Source organism: Danio rerio, chromosome 10, assembly GCF_052040795.2.
Source record: "Danio rerio strain M-AB ecotype USA chromosome 10, GRCz13ab, whole genome shotgun sequence".
Lineage (NCBI taxonomy): Eukaryota > Metazoa > Chordata > Actinopteri > Cypriniformes > Danionidae > Danio > Danio rerio.
In genome coordinates, this window is record NC_141030.1 from 22,400,288 (window position 1) to 22,424,812 (window position 24,525).

Sequence of the window (24,525 nt, forward strand, 5' to 3'; positions counted from 1 at the left end):
GGTCTTCCTAATCAGTGTTTTGGCACACCGCGAGACACTTATCTTTAATTCTTTTTAATCTCTTGTACATATGCGAGTTGATATGTGATTTCAATATGTTCTGAATGGAAAAAGCTCAATTAATCATGCCAAAGCAAATCAGATACTGCTGTTTGTGAGATAAGTAAAATATAATTACCATGTTGTTTTGCAAGGTTTGTCAATTTTTTCAATATCTATTTTTCTTGAAATAAAGGGCCTTGACTGAAGAAAGAAAAGCTTTATTATTGTGCTCAACTCAGTGCCGTCCTTTCACTTACAACGTAATGCATACTTAGATAAAAAGAGAATTATTGTTTTGAGTTTGTTAGTTGATTGTGCTTGCTTTGGGTGTGTGAAACTTGTTGTGTCTGGGTATTTATTATATAAATACTTAATTTTTGTTAACAGTATATATGTGTATATACACTTTGTAAATCACTAACAAGAATTTTGTCTATTTATTATGGGTAAAGTTTAAATAATAAGCTTCAAAAATAAATCAACAATAAAGTTCTAAAGTTTTTATTTTATTTATATTAATTACAAATTACTATTATTGTTATACTGAATTTACTATGATGAAATTTAGACCTATGTTTTTAAAATATGTTATAATAAAATATAATTATAAGTATATTTATATAATACTTTTATAATACAATTATCATTATTATACTATTATATGATATTTATTAATTATTTCACATTTATTGTATACTTTTAAAAGCATGCCTTATACCTATTTTTATAAGCTATAATTAAACTAAAATTTGATTATAATCCAAATTGTTGATAATACTAATAATATGCAAACAAGTGTGTGTGTGTGTGTGTGTGTGTGTGTGTGTGTGTGTGTGTGTGTGTGTGTGTGTGTGTGTGTGTGTGTGTGTGTGTGTGTGTGTGTGTGTGTGTGTGTGTGTGTGTGTGTCTAGGCAAAGATTACTCGCATCCAAAATAAAAGTTTGTTTTGACATAATAAATGTGTGTATTAAATAAATAAATTATATAGTAATCATTTATATGCTAACTCTTACTATGTTTAAATATAATAACTAACGGTTAAAAGCTATTAGTTACTAGTTAATAAGTTAATACGATGAGTAGTGAATAAAGTAACTAATAAAGGTAACTATAACTTTTTAGAATTTGATTATAATGCAAAAATACACACCAATATTGTAAAAAGCGCTATACAAATAAAATTTAATTAAATATATATAAACATATATATATATATATATATATATATATATATATATATATATATATATATATATATATATATATATATATATATATATATATATATATATATATATATATAAACGCAGTCAGAATTATTAGCCCCCCTTTAATTTTTTTTTTTAAATATTTCCTAAATAATGTTTAACAGAGCAAGGAAATTTTCACCGTATGTCTGATAATATTTTTTCTTCTGGAAAATTTTTTACTTGTTTTATTTTGGATAGAATAAAAGCAGTTTTTAATAAAAAAAATTTATGTCAAAAATATTAGCCTCCTTAAGCTATAATTTTTTTTTTCGTTAGTCTACAGAACAAACTATTAAGTTTAGAAATGTGTTGAAAAAAAATATTTTCTCCATTAAACAGAAATTGGGGGTAAAAATAAACAGGGGGCGGGGGCTAATAAATCATACTTCAACTGTATATTATGTTCAGTTGTTTCATGTTAAATCAATAAAAATAACCTATACTTTGCCATAAAAATTAAATTACTAGAAATAAAATCTAGTGTTGAATTAGCTATTTTTGGCATACCAGAACACAAAATATCATTGACAAACAGAGGAAAAAAAAATTAAAATGTTGACGCTTTAGCTACTATAATTGAGAAGAATACTACTTGAGAGAAAATCAGCAGCTTCACCTAAAGCAGCAGTGTGGATATGTGATCTGGTTTTATATTTGAAATTAGAGAATATTAAAATATATATAATGAATTATATTTAAATCTGCGTGGATAAAAATATGAGACATGGCAACCTATGATTACATATTTTGAAAACATGAAGACTCTCCCCTTTATCTGATTTAAATAAAGAAATCTGTGCAAACAGGTTTAAATGTGATCACCAATGTGGTTTGGTTTCATATTTATGTAAATTTGTAAGATTATTGATTTGTATAATCATGTAGGTATTTATTTATTTTTATTATTTTCACAGTTTATATTGTATAATTGTAATTGTATACAATACTGTACAGTTTTTTTTTCCATTTTGCTATATTTTCATGCATTTCTGTTGTAATTTTATTTTAATTTAAACTGTTTGTTAATTCATTTCGGCAGCAAGGGTCAAAAAAGAAAAACAAAAATTACAACCTTGATTGTAAAAAAATGTTTTGTTAAAGCTTGGGAAAATACCCACAAATAAAAAAGTGTATAAAAAAGTGAAATTACTAAGTAAATTATTTTTTATAAATTAAGAATTAATATTATAAATAGTTCATTGACATTGACATTGCTATTACTAATATATATATATTTATATATATACTGTATATATGAACAATGTCACATGAGTAGCAGTTTGATATGGCTGTATATCGGCACTGATGGGAGGGGTGTGTATACAGAAATATCGCACCGCTACGAGTGTGATGTTGCGTTTATACAACAGTTTGACGGCATAATTGTGTATATAAAAACAAAATAAAACACGAAAAAGTCTCAAAAACCCTTTTGTATGAGGAACTTTCTTCCGCGATGGATTCAAAATAAGCTGACAGTTAGACAGCTGTTAAAACAGTTAAAAGTATCTTTTAAACTTTAGATCTGTAGTGTCTGCTTTTTGCTGGCTGTACTTTGTGTGGCCGGAGTAATACACAAAGGGTAAAGAGGCTGTACGGGTGCTGATATTACTTAAATATATCACAGCTATCAGTCAATCAGATTCGAGAACCAGACAGAACTGTTGTATATATATACAATTTTTTAGGCCTTGAAATGAATAGTTCAACCAAAATATTAATTCTGTCCTCATTTCCTGAGCCTGTTATAAACCAGTTTGACTCCCTTTCTTAGGGTGGACAGATATGAAGATATTTGTAAGAATGTTCAAAACCTGTAACACATTCAACACTTTTGAAGCAGAAATTAAGCAGATAAACACAACACACTCTCTTCTGTTTTGTTCAACACAACTTTATTGAGTTTCACACTTTTCTCTGTCCCCATAACAGAATGTGGCGGTTTTTCCCCCGCCGTGCAGCCTGGGCCTTGGAGGCAGGTCTGTTGTTGGGCCACATATGCTGCTTCTGTATTGGGAACTTTCTGTTCAACTCCTCTTTCAAACTGTAAATTGTCCTTGTCGTCATCCTCCTCCTGTTCACCACCCTCTCTTCCACCTCCTCCTTCCTTACAATGTCAGTCAATGTCTCTTTCTCCTTCATGTTCTTTTCCACCTCCTCACTTTCCTGTCCTTTCACCTCCTCCTCCTTTTCCACCACCTCCTCCTCCGTCATCACCAGCTCCTTCTCCACCACCTCCTCCTCCTGCATCATCTCCTTCACTTTCTCCTTCTCCACCACCTCCTCTTTCTTTTCCACCACCTCCTCCTCCGTCATCACCAGCTCCTTCTCCACCACCTCCTCCTCCTGCATCATCTCCTTCACTTTCTCCTTCTCCACCACCTCCTCTTCCTTTTCCACCACCTCCTCCTCCGTCATCACTACCTCCTCCCCAGTCTTCTCCACCTCCTCCTTCTGCATGATCTCCTTTACTTCCTCCTTTTTGACCACCGTCTTCTTATAGACCTCATAATCTGTTAGAAGACAAATGATTGCAGTTTGCACATACACACAGTCAGTTTCATGTTAAACTCCAGGTAAGGGCAGTAAAAATACGGTTTATTTTCAACATTATAGTCTAAAACATATCTAGATGCCAAAAGCATCATTTACCATCAGAGGATGGAAAGCTGAAAGGCTCATAGCTGGGAGAGAAGCAGAACCATCTCAAGGCCGCTCTGATGAACAAAGCAACTTTGCTCTTCTTTTTCTTCTTCTTCGTCTCCTTCACTTTCTCCTTCTTGTCGACTGTTAAAGGAAAACAATTACACATCTTGACACACTTCTCCACAGTAATTTAAGAGAAAATTAAATTAAATTTACCAAAAACAAAACTAACCACACATTTACCATGATTTAAACATACAATAACCATGAAATTTCACTTTTAATTTGTATTTTATTATTATTTATTGTAATCAACTATAATAATATGTGATTATTCTCTTGTTTTATAAAACTGGCGACACAAATAAATGGTCAATACACCAAACAATATAAAAATACACGTTCAGTGCACTTTATTTTAAAACAGAAAAGCGAATACTTTATTTTACTGTGGGATTGTAGACTAAAGTTGTGTCAGAAAAGCTGAAAATGAGATTCAATATCAAACCGTTTCATTAAGATGCACTTGAATGGCCTAATAATAGGCTATAATTCTGTTTCTGCTATTCATTAACTGCAGCACTGTGATTAGCCAACCGATGAGATAATATCATCAATATGAACTAATAATGCCAAAAGTTATTATAATGACATACATCTTGCTATAGCCTCACTGTTTTTGTAAATGGCACACTATTGAACTGTATTTTACTGTATTTATGTGGTGTTTCTGTATTTTAAAGTTGCTTTGTGAAAATGACAGTGAAAATATACAAATAATTCTGTAAACACCACAAGATAAATAGAGTAAATACAGGACTTTTGTTCTGTGGCGAACTGCTGCTAGTTACTGTGGATTTTACAGGAATGTGTAAACAGAACTCTTTAAGAAAAAGCTGTCTATCAAACATTAGGTTTTAATAGTAAGTACTGTATATTATTATGTCAGGAAAACACTGGATTAATATCAGAATGTAAATATGACTCACTATTAGTGCCGTTTATAGGCAGTTCTTTGAGCTGCTGCATTTCTGTCTGGCTCTTGGAGATCTTGCTGGCTTTTGGGAAAGATCTCTCCATTTCTGCAGCTGATGTCACCGGTGGAAGATGCTCAACCATGATGGAAATTTGGTTTTCAGGCTTTCTGTCAAAAACTAGGGGTTTGGTAGCTGAAATAGAATAAGGATTTCGGTCTTGCACCGTGAATCCCTCAAACTGGCAGATGTTCGATCGTTGAGAAACACTGTAGAGGAGTTAGATATTCAGCCGCAAAAAAGACGCACCCGCTCAACGCCACTACAACAAACCAACAAGAGTTTCTCCTGTGCTACAAGGCTTAGAGTACATTTTTGGAATGCGTTCTATTCTCAGAACACGCTTCTCTATGGTAACCAGACCCTACACTAACCAATGTTTTCTTTTAAAAACAAATGACTGAGGACATGTGCAAATCACATATAAGAAAAACTCTGCTAAATAAATTGATCAAAAGCCGTCTTAAATACATAATCAGTTAGAAATTGATGTAACTGTAGACAAAGAAGAACAACAAATAAAGCGCGAGAGGGGTCTGTGAAACTCAAACAACAAAACTGACATAGCCTATATTGACTGAAATAATAAAAATTAATTTGAAGTATTCGACTTCAATGTGATCCATCCAGCAAGACATAGTGAAGAGCGGGGCACAAAGTAACACTTTTGGTTTTGGTCAAATAATGAACGAATAGAATATATTTATTCATTTTCTTGACTTTGTCCCTTTATTAATCCAGGGTCGCCACAGCGGAACATACCGCCATCTTATCCAGCACGTTATTACGCAGCAGATGCCCTTCCAGTCGCAACCCATCTCTGGGAAACATCCACACATCCACACACACACATACACTACGGACAATTTAGCTTACCCAATTCACCTGCCACATGTATTTGGACTATGGGGGAAACCGGAGTATGGAGGAAACCCACACGAACGCAGGGAAAACATGCAAACTCCACACAGAAACACCAACTGAGCCGAGGTTCGACCCAGCGACCTTCTTGCTGTGAGATACATAATTATCAATAATACTAATAATTCTATCTTTAAAAACAAATGACTGAGGACATGTGCAAAAAATGTTTTAGTGTTAACCGTTATTCAAAACAGATATTAAACAAGCTTGTTTTATGTTGTAGAATATTTGATGCTGTTGGAGTAAATTTTTTTCATATCCTCATCTTTTTTTTTTTATTGACTTCAATAACAAACATACAAAATTCAATTTACACAGAAAAACACAATGACAATAACAGATCAGGATAAATAATATAAATTTTAAAAATTAAATAAAAAGATTTCATATCCTCATCTTTTTTTTTATTGAATACAAGAATAATAACATCACTGCATTGAAGAAAAAATACAATAACAAAAAATAAGAAAGAAGACAGAGAGAAAAATTAAAAATACACAGCCTCAAACATTAACAAAAAAGATTGTCATAAGCTTTAAGAAACTTATTATTTTTCTTATTATTAATACGCTTAAGAGATTCAATATTATACGAAATTTCAACAAGGAAAGTATTAAAAACAGGTATTGTTTTTAGAAACTTATTTTTGTGTATAAAAAATTTACAGTGTAACACAAAAAAATTTACAATAAGATCGAGAGCATGACCATCATCCGAGAAATACAGAAATATTTCTTTTATAGACAAATTTAAATCATGTTTAAAAATGGATGATAAATAAAAAGTAATGTCATTTTAAAGATGTTTAATGTGAGTGCAACTATAGAATAAGTGAAATAAAGTCTCTTCATGTGTATTGCAGAAAGTACACAAATTAGATATATCAAAATAATTCGCAATTTGGGAATTTGTAGGATAAACATTATGCAAGATCTTAAAATGTATCTCTCTTATTTTGTTGGATATGCTGAATTTTTCAGGTAATAACCATGCTCTCTTCCATTGAATGCAGTCAGAGAAGTTGGTCCAAAAAAAATTACATCTTGGGGTGGTATATAAGTTACAGAGTAATGTAACAATCGTCTGACATGTCTGTTGTCACATTTTTTATCAAAAAAAGACACTCCATCCAAAAAAGTTTAGGCATAATTGTTTCCCTCTCCTTAAAGTAAAAAAAAAAAGTTTTAAATAAATGCACATAACTTTGTGACAAACTCATTTCATATCCTCATCTGCCCACACAAGTTCAGTGGCGTTACATCATTACTCCAGCACCCACTGATGAATGGCCAGCGCCGATTACGTCATGACAGGGCGGGGTTGCGCCATTTTGAATGTTGAGAGGAGTGTAGGAGGAGAAAGCTGAGGAGCAAAGACAGAACATTTCAACATTTAATAGCGAACTGAAGGGCTACCGACAAAAAATAGCGTATTTCCGACATTCCTCTTCATGCATTTGCAGAGGAGCTGCTTGCAATAAAATAAACCCTGCAAAGTTCTCTGGACAGTTCTGATAGCAAAAACTAGCAGCAGCAGCAGTAAGCCAAGGTAAGAGCCGGAAGTGACGCAACAGCGGACCCGAAAGCGTGATTCCCTTTCAAAATACAAGTACAAGAAAAGGATTTTAAAGTAAGTTTAATATAAACATTGTATAAAATGTATTCATTCATCAGTTTTCATTCAGCTTAGTCTCTTATTTATCAGAGGTTGCCACAGAGAAATGAACCGCCAATTATTCCACCATATGTTTACGCAATGGATGTTCTACCAGCCACAACCCAGTACTGGGAAAATTGTTTAAAACCTGATATGATTTTTATTATAGTATTGATTTGAACTATTATGTAGTATTTTACAATTTTATTGTAGTAACCGAAAGATTAATGACATATGTTACTTTTTGTTATGTAATAAAGGATATATATATTTTTTTACATTGTTTTTTATATGTAATAAAGCATATAACATTTTTTGCATATCATTTAAATATTTTTATATTCACTTCAGTTTAAAGATATCAGTGTAATACATAACTTTGTAAATAGACAATACATTTTAGTTGTTTATTATGTTTGATATTTGCAAATTTGCATTTCCTCCCAAATCAAAAGGAACATTGAATGTTGGCACGTCATGTATTTTTAGCATCAGATTAAATCATATGGGCATGGTTCCAATGTACTCTAGTAAATAAAGCTGCATACCAAAGATGCCTGTCATATGAAGCTCTTGGCATTGTTTACCTTCACTATGAATATTTCAGTGTTATTGACCACTAATAAGTTGGTTTGATAAATTGTGCACAAATGGTTAGTATTTATCAGTCCTGACAAAAGCAGCACCAATGTTAAACAAAGTGTATTAATAGAGATTTTCATAATAACTCATAAAACAGGGAAAACCTTACTGTCAGCTATATATTTTTATTTGGGTTACCTGCATGAATAACTAGAAATATTGTAATATATGCTTTCGCCCAATGCTTGTTCGGCCAAAATTGACTATTTACTCTCCCTCGTGTTTTTCCAAACCTATTTTAGTTTCTTTCTATTGTTGAACACAAAAGAGAATATTTTGAAGAGAGCTGAAAACCGGTAACCATTGACTTCCATAGTAGTAAATGCAAACACTATGGAGGTCAATGGTTACAGGTTTCCAAAATCATTTGTGCTTAGTGCTCAACAGATGATAGAAATGCAAAGGTTTGAAATAAATAAATGGTGAATTAACGATGACAGAATTAGCATTTTTGGGTGAACTATACCTTTAACAAATCTGTTTGCATTTTATTTCTTGTTTCCCTTTTTTACCCAGAGGTATCAGAAGCACTTTTATTTTGAAAAACAGCATTTCCGGCGACTCTCTTGGAAATTTTGCTCTGGTCGCCTTCACACTGCTTATCAAGACTAGGGTCCGACATCGCCACTCTCGCCATGGCAGGTAACTCGACAAGTTTATGAGCTGCTTGAGCAGAGATTGTTCCAATTTACCGTGAGTTAGGAAATCGCTTCTGTTTGTTTGAATGAGCGCAGCGGCTGCACTGGAGCCACCATCGCGTTCCTGCTCCACTGACAGTAGCCTAGCCGCCTAGCAGCCTCGTTCCCTCCAGTTAGCCAGTAAATCGACAAAATTGATTTCCATCTTATGTTATTTATAGTGCGAAGATCATTTGAGGATGTGTTAAGCAATACTGTTGTTTTTTTCTGTGATAGAGGTGTGTTTCAGCGATGAGCTTCATTTGAGTGGAAACATGTCTGCTGCTAACCCTTTCATCATTTGTTAGCGGGATGCGCGGTCAGGCTGCGGGATTTTTTATATCTCGGTTGTGTAAATGAGTAGGCACTGAGTAACACGTCCGGTTTCTTTTCTGTTTGTGTGTATTATTTGGTGTGGTGTATAAATATATTGGAAATGCGGGCCTCTTTAAACCTCCTCCATTGAACTGGAGAACTTTAACCGGCATCTGCAGAGTCATGTGCAGTCAAACTGCCGCGCGCTTCGCAGAGAAACTGGAAGCCGCTAAAAGCGGCAGGACCCGCAGGGATGACAAAGACGAACGCCTTTTATTCATTAAACTCTGTTATTCAGACTTACCCGATAAGTAGAAATCTTACAGGTCAGAGTCGTGACTGTGAGGAGTGGGAGGGTTCAGTTTTATGGCAGTGATGGAATATAGGCGTCCTCCACAAACAACATTTTACTACCGCTTATAGCAGGGGTGCCCAAACTTTTTCTCATGAAGGAAAACCAAATTGATTGAGGCTAACTGTTATTGGGCCGAAGGCAAATATAGGTGGGGTAATTTACCATGGGTAATTTCTTAATTTATTTAATAATGTTTAAAATTTACTAGAAAACATTGATGTTAACTACAGTATTTTGTATATTTTATAATGAACCCATCATAGTAAAAATCTAATTTATAACAAAATTATACTTGTTTTTCCTTGATTTGGTTGCTGGTGTCTTCTGCATAGTCTATCCGTCGAGTGACATTACTTGCATTTAAAAAAAAAAATGACTCATTTAAGTAAAACATTTAATTTATGTGAGCATTTTTGTAGTTCAGCAATAAAACAAGCAAAGGAGGTTACGTCAAATTAGAAGTGACAATCTTTGTATTAAAGGCATTCGCCTCAACTCTCTCCATCAAACTCCCTCTACTCTCAGATGGGATGGTGGGCCAAATCAAAGGATACGAGCCAACTTTGGCCTGCGTGCCTTACTTTGGCCATTTCTGGCTTAAAGCTTTACAGAATCAGAAAGTACAGAAAGTACTTTACACTGTGTATGTATTTATTTCACAATTTGGCTGGTTTTCATTAACTTTTTTTTTTTTGCAAAAAATAACAATACAGCTTTTTTTTTTTTTTTTACCATGGTTTACAAAAAACAATAAACGGCAACGTAATAATAACAGTTTTATATACCATAAAAGGTTTTAAAAATGCAGAAATTGTCAGCTATACCATACCTACGCTATATTTAAAGTTTTTTGTTTTGTTTTTTGTGACAACACTATCTCCAACAGAAAAGATATCCAAATATGTTTTTTTTTTTTAATTGTAAAGAAATCTGTAATTAATTTAAATTATTTAGCCTGACATGTTCACTGTTCCAAAATATTTCAAATGTTTCTCAAAATAAGATATATTGTGTTAAGGGTAAAAAAGTTTTTGTTTTTTACCCAAACGTTTAAAAATAATAAATTTTAGAGAAGTAATCACAATGTAGTGAAACCGTGATATTTTATCATGCCGTCAGAATCTTATACTGACCCATTCCTACACTCAAGTTAGACCTGCACAATTAATCGAAAAAAGATAGCGATCTCGATTCGACCCCCTAGACGATCTCAATCCAGCATTTCACGATCAATCTGTGCCACATACTGAATAATATTAACAACTTTATTACCTGTTACTCACAACAAATGCAGGTTCTGTTCACTAAAGTAGATGTGCGCACGTCTATCATTAAGTAGAGCGCGTACCCAACCTCCGTGGTAACAGCTCACAGTCAGCAGCTTACGTCACGTGTGATTTCCCGGCTGCGAATACAGCATCAGACAAAAATGACATTTTTAGGTGAATTATACCTTGTAAATACAGTTGTGACTCTTGTAACATCATTTGAAGGTGTCCATGTCACTGAGCAATATATGTTAAAAAATAAAACGACTCGTGCACAGCCGCCTTTGCTTCTCTCCTGAACTTTAAAATATGACTGGCAGAATCGTAGAAATGCTGGATTAAGATTGTCTAGAGGGTCGAATCGAAATTGTAATCTTTTTGTGATTAATTGTGCAACTCTATCTCAAACATAATTCAACATCAGAATTATTATAAGTCAGGGCTCAACAATAAGGATGGCCCGGGGCCAGCATGAGAGATGTTCGTGACAGTAGAGAGAATCGTTACTGGCCCGATCAGGCCAGTGCCGCCTTGTCATCAAATTTTAATGTGCCTGCTACTATTTGTCAATTGTGTGCAAATACAGTCTTAGAATCGAGAAACAATTTGTGCTTTTAAGTCTTTGAATGCTACCTTTTCTGTGAAGTCGTAAACACCATATTGCTTTTTGGTTCCTTTTATCTGATTGGTTGTTGTGAGCAAGTTATTTTTTTTCCACAACCTGGTAAAAACTAGAACAGTGAAGAGACGGCAACATCAAATTATGAGGCTAAAAGAAAACGTCTGTTTCCAACGTTGTGAAAAAAGATATTTACATAGGTACAACACAACAAAAAAAAAATGAAGCGATGTTTTGCATAGTTTTCCATCACTTTTAAGTCCACCTTTTGTTTAGCAGTAAAATACCTGCACATTTTCTATACTGCTGTATTTTACTGCTAAATATTTTAACATTTTAAAAAATTTAAATTCTAGATTCAAAGACATTATTTTTGACACGTTATTTAAAATATGTGGCTAAAAAAATAGCTATTATTTATTTATTTATTTATTTTGGTGGGGCCAGTGAAAATTTTGGCCGGGCAAGTAAAAATCTGAACTGCTGGTCCAGTCAGGCCAGTAGAAAATGTCCTTAGCGTTGAACCCTGTAAGTAGAATTGAATTATTTATAGAAAGCAATAGACCTACACAAAATCAGTGGCGTAGCGGACGGGTCTGCTGCACATTATAATATTATTGTTGTTTTACCATATGTTTGAGAAAAAAACAATAATAATTGCTGACTCATATTAAGATTTATTTTACATCTACAGAATTGTGATCTTTATTTTAAGCAAAAAAATCGTGACTCTCATTTTAGCCAGAATCGTGCAGCTCTAACTCAAGTGGTTCTAAACTTTTGTGAATGCCTTTCTTCTGTTGAACACAAAATATGATATTCTGAATCTGAAGAATGTTGGGTAAAAAGCTGTCATTGGCATCCATAGTAGGAACACAAATTCTATGGAAGTCGGTGGGTTTTTTTTCTCCAAGCATTCTTCAGTGTATCTTTGGATCCAACAGAAGAACTCAGGCTGGTTTGGAACAAGCTGTGGATGAGTAAATAATGGCAAAAATGTATTTTTTTTTTGTGAAATATTCCTTCATTGTGCTGTACCAAAATACTATTTGTCATTTAAAATCATAATTAAAAGCTTACAATATGATACTTTTGTATGATCACTTAAGTATGTGTATGTATGTTTATCCTTTTATCTTTTTTTTTTCTTTTTTTTTTACATTTTTCAAAACTAGTACTTTAGTTGTGAAGTAACTATTGCAATTCACACCGCTGCTAATATTAGCCTTTTAATTCACAATAGAGTGGTGGCTGCTCCTCTCATTCAGTGTCCTGTAGCCACTTGTCTTGTGAACAAAACCAACCCGTTTCATACTGCTTTAAACAGCCACCCGGGGTTTGGCTTAGCCTATTTCTTTACTCTCATTAAAAAATGATGCAAGAGCTGTCATTTAAATTTTCTATGAGTTATTCTGAGTGCAGACAGAGTGTTAGTATTATTTGTGTGTGCAAAAGATGTGGCAGATTTGTTAAGTCAGGGCATGAGAATGTTGCTTTGTTTCATAACAGATTGCTGACATCTCTAATGTATTTCATGTCGTATTATTGGGGTGTTTTGTAAAATGGAAGAATGCTAGTAAGGTTCTTGATATTGCAAAAGGCATCAAAATAGTCTTCCTCAGACTAGTCTCAAGGTTTGTAATGACATGTAGACCACAACTAATTTTAACCCTTATCTGTAATGCTTTCAGGAGCCGGAGGCGGGGGAAACGATGTGCAATGGTGCTTTTCACAAGTGAAAGGGGCGATTGATGATGACGTAGCCGAAGGTGAGTACATGTCTCTTTAATATCTAAGTGGATGATACGTGGATCAGATTTTATAAATATAAATTTTATAAATATATTTTATGGCACTAAACAAATTGCTTGCAGAAAGATAAAAATTGTGTCCCAAATAAAGCTCTATATGCTATATAGCCTTTTAGAGGTCTGAAAGTCGTCCAGGTGCCCATTCTTCATATGTAGATTTTTCAGTTAGCTGGATTTAATTATAGATAATCGAACACAATCCATAATAGTTTAGTTCTTCAAAACTCATCCAGGAGTTGTTGCCTTAGCAACAGGTATGGGGCTCCAATTTGCTCGCGATCAGCTTATTTACTATAAACTGGATTTGATTGTCATTTCAAGCAAAGGTGATACTGAATGTATGTAGCCTACCAAATGCTGATATTTCTTTTAGAGTACTGCTATAAATTAGGGGAAATAATATTGTAAAATTATGGAAAAAAACTTTGTGATCTACACAATAACCGGTACAAAAACATAATGGTACTGTTCAAGTGGTGCAAAGAGAACATCTTTGTTCGCTTAAGTCATTAATATTTGCACTGAGGTACTAATCTTTACTTTTAGGATAACAATATGGACCTTTTAGATATAAATGCAAACTTTTATTTGGTACTACCCCGGTTTAGTTAAATTTGTGACAGTGTATGATCAAAGACATGGCCAATAGTTCATTGAGAGATTTATCTCTTGTCTTTTTTCTTTTTTTTTTGTGACAACAATTATTTAATTAATGCACACAATAGAATCATGCATACACAATGTTAAGAGCTAACATGCATGTGATTGGATGCAGCACAGAAGAAAATATGTGCACTGTGAAAATCAAAAAAAATTTGATGCCAAATTGATTTGAAAACCCAGTTACAGCTGATTTATACTTCTGCGTCAAGCACACATATATGGTCTGGCACAGCCTTTGCGCAGTCGCTGACCCCTCGTCGTGGCCAATGCTGACGCGCACATCTCAAAAAATGTTTGTACACGTCATGAATCCGTTCATGTTATTTATCACTGCTGAATTAATCTGCAATCCTTATCATGAATTTTTTTATTCATTTGTCCTTCGCAACAAACACAAGCACATGCAGAAATTTGAGATTAGTTCACCCAGATATTGTATTGTATACTATTGGGTAAGCTAAATTAGCCATAGGGTATGTGTGTGAATGAGTGTGTTTGTATGTTTTCCAGTGATGGGTTGCAGCTGGAAGGGCATCCGCTTTGTAAAATATATGCTGGATAAGTTGGCGGTTCGTTCAGCTGATTAATAAAGGGACTAAGCCGACAAGAAAATGAATGAACGACTGCAAAATGTAATAGAACAGTGAATAAGACACCAAAGTAGGAAACACCTTTTGTCATGCTTATTAAGAATGCTAGTCAGTGTTGAAGGCAGCAGCTTGACGTATTGAACCAGTTTCCTGTCAGCAGCAGGATGTCAAGTGAAAGACTATGTGTGGTAGATTATTTGACCTTTAATTCATCACACCTCACTCTGCAAGAGACCAAAGCACATCCAATTTAGACTTCAGGCTTATATGCATCTTAAGTTCTTTACTTTACCAAGTATTTTTTTTAAAGGACACCTATGATGAAATCAGCTCCATAAGCTGATTTGGACAGAACTGTGCAAAGGTATAGTGTGTCCACTGTCATATTAAAGTGATATAAACCCAACATTTATTTTAATTTTTATTTTTTTGTGATGTTAAATGATTTTGCGGCCCACCGCGACGTGACATAGGAGTGCAGTTTTCCCCACCCACTGTATTGATTGACAGGTGGTATGTTTGTATAATTACATGTATACAATAACATGTATACATTTTTTTCAAATAAACTGGAATTAAAATATTTGCTACAACTCTCTGTGATTTTTCTAAGTTTAAACGTTTTTAAAACAGAGCATGTTTGTACATGCACAGACAGTGAAATCACTTTGTAATTCTCAACCACTATAATCACCACAGCCACCTGGTGTCAGTAAATGCGCAGCAAAACAAAAATGTATGTGTGTGTGTACTGCAAATAGCATTTGTGTGAGACTCGTCATGTCAGAAAGGCTTGAATTAACTGATAAGCTGTATTTCAGCTTTATAAAATCTGTCTCTGTGCTGTTTATCTTACGTAACACATGATGAAAAGCAGACATGCATGTGGGAGTAGTGGGCGGGGAAAAGCAGCTTAGTTTTATTTAAAGCTACAGAAACAGTTACAGTATCCTTAGATACAAAAATTGGCAGATTCTGAAGGCTACGTTAAATAATCTGATGGGTATTTTGAGCTGAAACTTTAGACATATGCTGGAGACACTAAAGGCTTATCTTACATTTTGTAAAAGGGGTTAAATAGGTGCCCTTTAAAGAAACTTCGCTGTATTTGGTTTTGTTTCGAGGATAGGGCAATTTAATCAAATGTTTGTTTGTTTTAAACATTGATTCTGTTTCAATTCTCAAAAGCAATGAGTCAACTTTCTAAATATTTCAACCCTTCACTTTATGCATTTGAATTAAAGAGGTGAGTTCTGTGTGACTAGCTATGTTTCCATCCAAAAATGCGAATGAACTTTATGCGGAAAACTGGATTATCGCATAAAAGACAGGTGAATAAAGCAGCGTTTTTATCTAACGAGTCAAAATAAACAAAATTGTCACTTCCTGATTAACTGGTGCCAAATATCAACAGTAAACACTGAATTTGCTGCAGTAGAAGAAGCTGTGTCAATCTTTTCTTCATCTAATAAATGACTTGCACCTCAGAAAGCCATCCTGACACACAGTGAACGCGCAGTGGCGTCTGAAGGTGTCAGAAGCGGAGACGCTCTTGATTCTGGAGGTCATTAATAATATAATAACACTAATACTGAAATGGTTCAGGCATTTAGAATGACCAAAACAACATTTCAGATGTTTTACAGTGTGCTCAGCCTGCTGGTTTATCTATTTATGCACCTTTTTGTCATGACATGATTTTTTTGTAACAAAATCACATGACATTTTTTCAATGCGCACACTGAAATTTGTGAGATAATTGTTTCCATCGTAGTTTATGCGCATCTATTCTTATCGAATAAAATGTTTATTCTACTCAATTATAAAAATTAAAAAATTTTATGCGCATTTTCAAAATGTATACGCATCATGGCGTTTTCTGCTGCATATTTTTTTCAGCTTTGCCACAAAAGCAGTATTTAATCAAAAAATAAAGTTTATTCCGTATGAAATATAATTAGCTTAAAATAAGTAGTTATTATAATATTAATAAAATTAACATAATATAATTATCTTATCTAAATCTGCTTTTTTTCTAATGGCTACAAAAAAAACACTGTTGACATTCCTAATAACTGAACTTGCTTAGTTAGCTTAATTAACCTGGTTAGCCTTTTAAATTGCGCTTTTAAGTCGAACAAAACTAGCATCTTCAAAAATAACTAAATATAACTGAAAATAGTGTGTACTGTCATTACAACAAAGACAAATATTAGTTATTAAAATCATTGTATATATATATATATATAAATTAGAATTTCTCCATTGTACAGCACTTGGGAAATATTTAAAAAGTAATTTAAAATTTCACAGAAGGGCTGATAATTACGCCTTTAAGTGTGTGTGTGTGTGTGTATCACAGCCCTTCTGCCTTTTCATAGCTGTAGACTTTCACAATGGCAGGTTTTTGTGAAAACCTTAAATATGGTCTTCAGTAAAGTCTCGCAGTATTATTTTTCTGTCTCTTGTTTTCATATCAAATGGGATGGTCTCTTATGAGAATCTTTTTGACTTGATTCAGTGATTTGATTTCCCTTTAGCTCACACAAACACATGCTCCAGTCCTCCTATTGTCCCCCAGGCAGGGTCAGACATAAACAAAGGGCTCTGACCTTACTTTTTTCTCCTGCATTCTTCTGCTCTGCTGGCATACAAAGGGTTAAACTCATCCGAGCGTCAGTCTATGGCTGTCCCAAGAGTGCATATTGTGGCAGGAATCTAGGTTACAGATGTGCGGCGTCTCTTTTTATTTAAAGATTCATGTCATCGAGTCAGTCAGTGTCTCTCTGGCTTTTGATGCTAAATCTGTTGGAAGCAAATCGCACGTTAAGTTGTTACTCCTCAGGGTGTTTTTGGCAGGAGTGTTGTAGCTGTTAGGATGAAGTGAAGGAAATCTGACAAATGTTGTGTGCTCCTCTCGTCATACAGCCGACATCATCTCTACTGTGGAGTTCAACCACTCAGGGGAGCTGCTAGCCACAGGAGATAAAGGCGGACGAGTAGTCATCTTTCAACAAGAGACCGAGGTACAGGATGAACTAGAGCTAAAGATTATTTTGATGATTTTTTTAACATTTTTTTTATTCAACTTTTAATATATTGGGTTGCCACTTTAAATTTAATACATCTTTATTTCTATAGCGCTTTTACAATGTAAATTGTGTCAAAGCAGCTTCACATAAAAGTTCTAGTAAATTAAAACTGTGTCAGACCAGCTTACAGAATTGAAGTTTAGTTTAGTTCAGTTCAGTGTGGTTTAAATTTCACTTCTGACAGTCCAAACTCTGAAGAGCAAATTGACACACAATTTGGAAAGCAACTTATCTAATCGCTACATTTTTTTATTATTTCTTTGGTTAATCTGAAAGCAGTCTAGCTATTGATTATACAACTATTTTAATAAAAAAAAATATAAATTTAATTAAATTAGAAAATGTGAAATTTAAAAGCTATAGACCTTTCATAACTGTAACAAGAGGAGATTAAATTAGTAAAACAGGAAATAAGTTAGGACCATTGTTTTTGTTTACATCCCTCAAAATGGTTATACAAAAAATATTTGTATTTTTTATTTTTAGGTTAATATGTTGTCATAAATATCCGAGATACAACATTTGCTAATACAGACCTTTTTTGGGATGAGTTAAGTAGTAATAAAACGATAATTTGGGACATTAATGTTTGTGTTTGAGTTAAAATCGAAGTACTGTTTAGGACTGCAACTGACTATTATTTTTAATTGGTTCATCTCCCAGCTATTATTTAGCTATAAATAATAAAAAATAAAATCTTGCCTGGAACTACAATTAACAATTATTTTAATAATCAATTTATCTTTCAGGTTGTTTGTTCAGTTAGAGTTAAAAATAGAATTTTTTTTCCCTCTGTTTTATTGATTAATCCTTTAATTGTTGTTCTGATTTAATAAATCTAGTATTTAAACTTATGGCTGCAACTAACTTTTTTTTTTTTTAATGGTTTATACTTTTTTTTTCTTTTATTAGTCTGGTAAAAATCCAAATATGACTCTTTAAATAATTAATTCATCTTTCAGGTTGTTTACCAGCTAGATGCAAATGTTATATATTATTTACTTATTTATAGGGATGTAACGGTATCAGAATTTCGCGGTACGGTAATACCTCGGTATGAATGTCACGGTACGGTATTTATTGAATCATTTACAGGAAAAAACAAAACTTATGAAAATACTCCAAAAAAGTGCCAAAAGTGTCAATGACATACAAATTAGCCATCTATCTGTAAGCTTTGAAACAGGAACTTCAATTTTAATAAAAAAAAATTATTAAACCATGTAAAAAAATAAAGTTTCAATTTAGTACTGTTGAAAACTCATCACATTCAACATTTAATCACACTCAGCCCATCTACACAGATGAGAGCTCTGCTTGTCGGACTTCTCATCAAGCATCTCCCGCTGGATCTAATCTCACTATATTTATTAAACGGGATATTTCATTTATCTTGTTGTCTTTATCTAACGACATATTCCCTGACTTTGGTCATTGGAATCTATTACTTGTTCTCAGGTAACGTGTTTTGGCTGAGCGCAAAGATAAGTTAATGATTAATGTAACCACGTACATTCTGTATATTGACTGATCGCCTTTATTTCCTATAATGTAAAAACTTATTGTATGTTATACTTTTAAAATGGCCATTATCGATTCTTAAAACTGATACTCAGCAAAAGAGAGGCTGTGTTTCGTATTTTCACTGACATTGAAAGGAGGCAGTTGTTATCGGCTCCGTTTTGTTATAAATATCCTCACAGTGAAGATGACGCTCATGCAGCACGGCGCCTCAACATGTCTGCTGTCTAAGTTGCTAATATTAAAATGAAAATAGGCAGTTCCTTAAATCATGTTTACATTTTATTGTTGAGAAAGTGAAACAACGAAGCCAGGGTGATGTGAATGAAGTTATAAAGTACACTGTTCCCTTTGAAGATTTACCCGTGTCCTCGGTATAATCTGCTTTTCCATATCAAACTGAGAAGAAGAGACTGCAGCCTTGATCAAACTTGCGAAGTCTGAACTTACACGGAGATAATGCAGGACTGAACTGTGCGTGTAAAGCAGGTCGCACACCAGAAGCGACGCTCGGCGGCGCGCCGCGCAGCGCCACGTATTTTAGAATTCTAATTATAGGTTTCTATCAGGATACACACACCGGCGCCGCAAGTCGGCGGCTGTCGGCGGCGCCCGGTGACGGCTCAGGACGCAGTTCATTTTTCAGCCGCGCCACAGAGCGCCATCTGATTAGTTTCATGTTAAATATCATTCGAATGTGCGCGTCTGGTGTGCGATACTTTAATCTGTCATGTACGCGCCGTGTCGCGGCGCTTCTGGTGTGCGACCTGCTTTAGAGTTTTCCAGCTCTTTTCATCCCCGCTTCTAGCAGCACACTCCATTTCCGCATTACTGGATCTGTAGCAACAACAGACCGCAAGGGATGATGGACAAGCATGGGCTGATGGCAATTGTAGTTTTCGTTACCTCCCGTTCGCTTCATTCGCCTGAGCAAATTTTCTCAGAAGACCTATAGTTTTACCGAGTCATGCGACTTCGGTAATATCGAAAAAAATTAATATTGCGGTATGACGGTATTTACAATACCGTTACATCCCTACTTATTTATATTTAGTAAATGTTGTTCAGTTTTAAATTAGTTTACTCTAAGTATCAAAAAATACAAATCTGTCCCAAGCAATGCCAATGGTACCTTTCCTGCCATTAAAGTCATTATTAACATTGCAATCGCTAACCCAAATGTTCTGACAAAAATGTATTTTTTGTTTTTCAGAACAAGAGTCAGCCACAGTGCCGTAGTGAATACAATGTTTACAGCACATTTCAGAGCCACGAGCCTGAGTTTGACTACCTGAAGAGCTTGGAAATCGAGGAGAAGATTAACAAGATTCGCTGGCTACCACAGAAGAACGCTGCACAGTTTTTGTTGTCCACTAATGGCAAGTAGAGCACTGGGCATCTGTACAGTCTTACTTTTACACTGACCAGTCCACAGTCTGTTTTACTGAAGGTTACATCTAGTTGAATTATTAGGTAAATAATACACACTTGAGGCGGTAATGCGGCCACAACACATAGCAGATGTTGCTTTGTTCGTTCTCAAACTTATACTATGTTTACCTCAGATAAATACAGTGTTCAGATGCATTTTAAAATGTCAAGTTTTTGTAACGGTCTGTGAAACTACTTCTTGGCACATTCATGATCAAATCATTTTGCTTTAGTTTCGATCTATTGTTGACAATTGTAGGTTGTACAGTAACCGAATGATCCAGTTTAGTGAAATGGAACTTTAATGTGGTCAAGACATGCCTGGAACTGCTTTCCCTGTGCAGTTCCCTGAAGATAATTGCACACCTTTACTGCCACATTTATGACAAGTCATAGCATTAGTTCATGTACAATTAATATAAAACTGCAGATGCTGTCCTTTCATGTGACAGGAAATAAAACAACGTCCTGAGTCTTAGATGTGTTGTGGACTGATACACACTGCCTACACTCATAGAAAACAATGTGTAGAATTTTAAAGACATGATGTGGGGCTGCAATTCTTGTCCAGTTTGAGACGCTTCCCCCCTTTAGAATCTCCATCAGTCAATTAGAATCAAGCATTTGACATCCCTGTACCATAAATATGATTAACACTGAGCTATGGGAAATACTGGTGATTTATTATATATAAAATCAACAAATTGCCATTTAAAATACAAAATAACAGTAATTTAAGGTCCTAAATTGACATTTAAAATGCATAAAGTGCAGTTTTTCCTATTTTTAACCCTTTTTAATTTCTAGTTTGTAATCGACATAACGTTTGTGCAGAATGATATATACATCTATACAATAGTAAATACAGAATATTTCTTCTTTTTTTCTTTACTGGAGAACCATTTAACAACTACTTAAGTTGCTTTAAGCTCTGCAAATTCTCCAGACTTTTTCCTGACTCACCCATGCATCTCCATTCTGTCTAAAAATACAAACTCTCTGTTGTGTTATGCAACCGGTGTGTATTTAAGGCTGTCTTGAATAGACTGAATGCTGGGTTTTCTGTTCACCCACACACTGGAAGATGGGTAGATATTTGTGGGGCAGAGTTCAAATTAGACATGGGAAAAATGTCCAGATGTTTTCAGAATTTGGGGAACTGTCAACTCCATTCGTTATGCCAGTCATACTTGCTATTATTATACTGTATGTGGAAATATGTTTTTTTTTCATGATTATTTCAGCATGAGTTGTATTGCTGGTCTTGCACTTGGGGAGAAATTCTATAATATTATAATTGCAGATAAAACTATAAAGTTGTGGAAGATCAGCGAGCGGGACAAGAGACCAGAGGGATACAATCTGAAAGAAGAGGATGGACGCTATAGAGATGCTTCTACCATCACAACTCTACGGGTGAGTTACGAGTACAAAATTTTAAATAAAGGTGTAACTCGTGACCGAAATGTAGAGATGGACCGAATGACCAGCTGACAACTGGAATCAGCTGTTATTTTGCATGATCAGTCTGACTGGTGAGCAGACGGTCCATAATGTTAATGGCGGTGCAGGCAATGACATCAGAGACATTCATACTAACATTTTGACCAGTTACCCATTAACTGACAGAATTTGACAGATTAATACTGTCAGCTTTCAAATATTGTCTTTTTTAAAGCATTTGCTGAGTATTTGTAAAGCATTTGCTAAATGAGTAATAAATTCTACTGTTCTACTCATTGCCTTCAGAAGGAGAAAAAAACAATTATGTTTAAGTTGTTAGTAAGTGCTTCATTAGAACAATATTGAAAATATCAGAAAATAAGTATCTATAAAATAGTAGAGCAAAAGAATACATACAAATATTAATCAACATATTACATATGCATATTTAATCTTTGGACTTTTGTTTAATGAAATTTTAAAAAGTTTCGTTTACAAAGAGTGAAAATAAAACTTTTTTTTTTTTTGTCGAGCATATTAGAGAAAACTGCCGTTTTTGGGTTTTTGATAATGATTTTTTTTTTAATTTAGTAATGTGTTAATTTTTATAATGTGTTAATTTTGCAATATGCAATAAAACTATGTTTTTGTTTGTGTATACTGTCAATTATAGTACTTAGAAGAAGAAGAAAAAAAACGATGGAATCAGCAAAAATCTGTACTAACAAATTAATTACAAAAGTCACACTTACCAAAAAAATTGTAAAGAAAATTGCGTTTGGTGCATCTCTACTGAAATGATTTGGGCTCATCCACTTGACCAATTACAAAGGTAGTCGAAAAACAAATTTGATTGAATTACTTTCATAGTCTAAACATTTGTTATTGAATGCATTCAGACATCCAGCCAGTGTTGCCAACTATTTCCAATGAAAAGTAGCTAAATGTTGCCAGATGACATCACACACTAATTTGCATATAAGTGACGTCATCGCATAATATCTGACAAGCGTAAGCCCGTCATGTCTCTACTCTCTGTGGTGCCGTGTATTATACTATATTAAAACATTACATCCAGATGCACAATAAATAGGTTTTTATTAACATATTACTTTGCGTGATGACAATATTGCGTAATCGCAACTCAAAACTACATCTTCATGTAGTATACAAAATAATTAATGTTTTCTCAAGTTGACTGGTCATCTCAGCAAAAACATTATTCAAAATATGTCCATTTAGATTTGTATGAAAAGTAAAAGTAATACAAACACTTTTTGATAATAATTGTATATTTTCATCTGTAAAACTGCTAATAAATAGTTACATTCTTTTAAACAATCACAGCTTGTGTACTAACTCTTTTTAACTTGTGAAATTAAAATATTTGACATTTGTGAAAGTGACAACAATTATAGCACTATTGGAATTTATTACTACCTAAATTACTAACAATTATACATGTTAACAAATATCAGTGAATGAGCAGTTATGAAAAACAATCTGAGCTAGCAACTTACTCTTTTAAAATTGCTAAAGGTAGCCAAATGAATGTTAAAAATTGCTAAATTTGTTGCTAGGTGCTTTTTTGAAAAAAAGTTGCTAGGGTAATATGACTACTATTACTAGGGTAATAAGTTGCTAAAGGTAGCAACAAAATTGCTAAGTTGGCAACACTGCATCCAGTACATGATTATTCTGTAATATTAGATCAAAGTATTGATAAATGCAAGCTTTAAAATATCACTTATTTAAAATAGAAGGCTTTAGCAAGATTAAAATTGTCATTAATCTCACTTTTGATCTGTTTATTTCATCTTTGTAAAATTTATGTGTTAATTTTCAATCAATGTGACACTTGACCACAAAACCAATCATAAGGCTCAATTTTTTTTAAATAAGCTTTATCATATAAATACTATTATAAATAAGCTTTTCATTGATGTGTGGTGTGACATACTGTTTGATGTACAACTATTTTTTAGAAATGTATATTACTAACTAACAATCATGTTTTATTTATTGGTGGAAGGAAATTTAGAGAAATTTACTCATAATTTTTGGGATCAAATTAAAATCAGATCATTTTGAGCCCTACTGTGTATTTTTGGATATTCCCAAAAATATACCCATGCAACATAACACTAGGTTTGTGGTGCATGGTCTCAAATAACCAAAGCAGTAGTGCATTTTGCAATGTTTTTCAGCAGTTCTACATCTTGCAGCTTTCTATGACAGAAAAATGTAGGAGTCACATGCTCATCTGCCTTTTTCAACAATTAAGCAAGTGAACGGTTTGTGCAGGTGCCAGTATTTAGGCCTATGGATCTCATGGTGGAGGCCAGTCCGCGCAGGGTCTTTGCCAACGCTCACACCTACCACATCAACTCCATCTCGGTCAACAGCGACAATGAGACCTATCTGTCTGCAGACGACCTGCGCATTAACTTGTGGCACTTGGAGATCACAGACCGCAGCTTCAGTATCCTACAAAATACAGCAGATAAAGGAGAATTCCTGTGGTTAAAAATGTTGTGTTTTATTGA

General features: G+C 34.0%; 2 protein-coding genes across 4 annotated transcripts in view; one reads left to right on the top strand and one right to left on the bottom strand.

Annotated features, from left to right (window-relative positions):
• Positions 1 to 3,172: 3,172 nt before the first annotated feature.
• Positions 3,173 to 7,459, bottom strand: LOC137490369 (uncharacterized). Of its 2 annotated transcripts, none has more exons than XM_087270428.1 (3): positions 4,928 to 7,459; positions 3,945 to 4,079; positions 3,173 to 3,805 (listed from the first exon to the last, which is right to left on the bottom strand). In XM_087270428.1, the coding sequence occupies exons 1-3, from the start codon at positions 5,055 to 5,057 to the stop codon at positions 3,198 to 3,200; spliced, it is 873 nt and encodes a 290-aa protein (XP_087126554.1). In that variant the 5' UTR covers positions 5,058 to 7,459; the 3' UTR covers positions 3,173 to 3,197. The 2 variants fall into 2 exon arrangements, with proteins under 2 accessions (XP_087126554.1, XP_087126555.1); XM_087270429.1 differs by having other exon boundaries at positions 3,945 to 4,838; positions 4,928 to 5,249.
• Positions 7,240 to 24,525, top strand: part of ppp2r2ab (protein phosphatase 2, regulatory subunit B, alpha b) — a 28,275-nt gene continuing 10,989 nt past the window's right edge. The window contains 7 exon segments of one of the 2 annotated variants that reach the window (NM_001309438.2): positions 7,240 to 7,525; positions 8,711 to 8,836; positions 13,120 to 13,197; positions 17,421 to 17,518; positions 20,319 to 20,484; positions 21,840 to 21,952; positions 24,284 to 24,461. In NM_001309438.2, coding sequence (NP_001296367.1) covers positions 8,830 to 8,836; positions 13,120 to 13,197; positions 17,421 to 17,518; positions 20,319 to 20,484; positions 21,840 to 21,952; positions 24,284 to 24,461 — 640 coding nt within the window. In that variant the 5' untranslated portion in view covers positions 7,240 to 7,525; positions 8,711 to 8,829. 2 annotated transcript variants of the gene reach the window in all.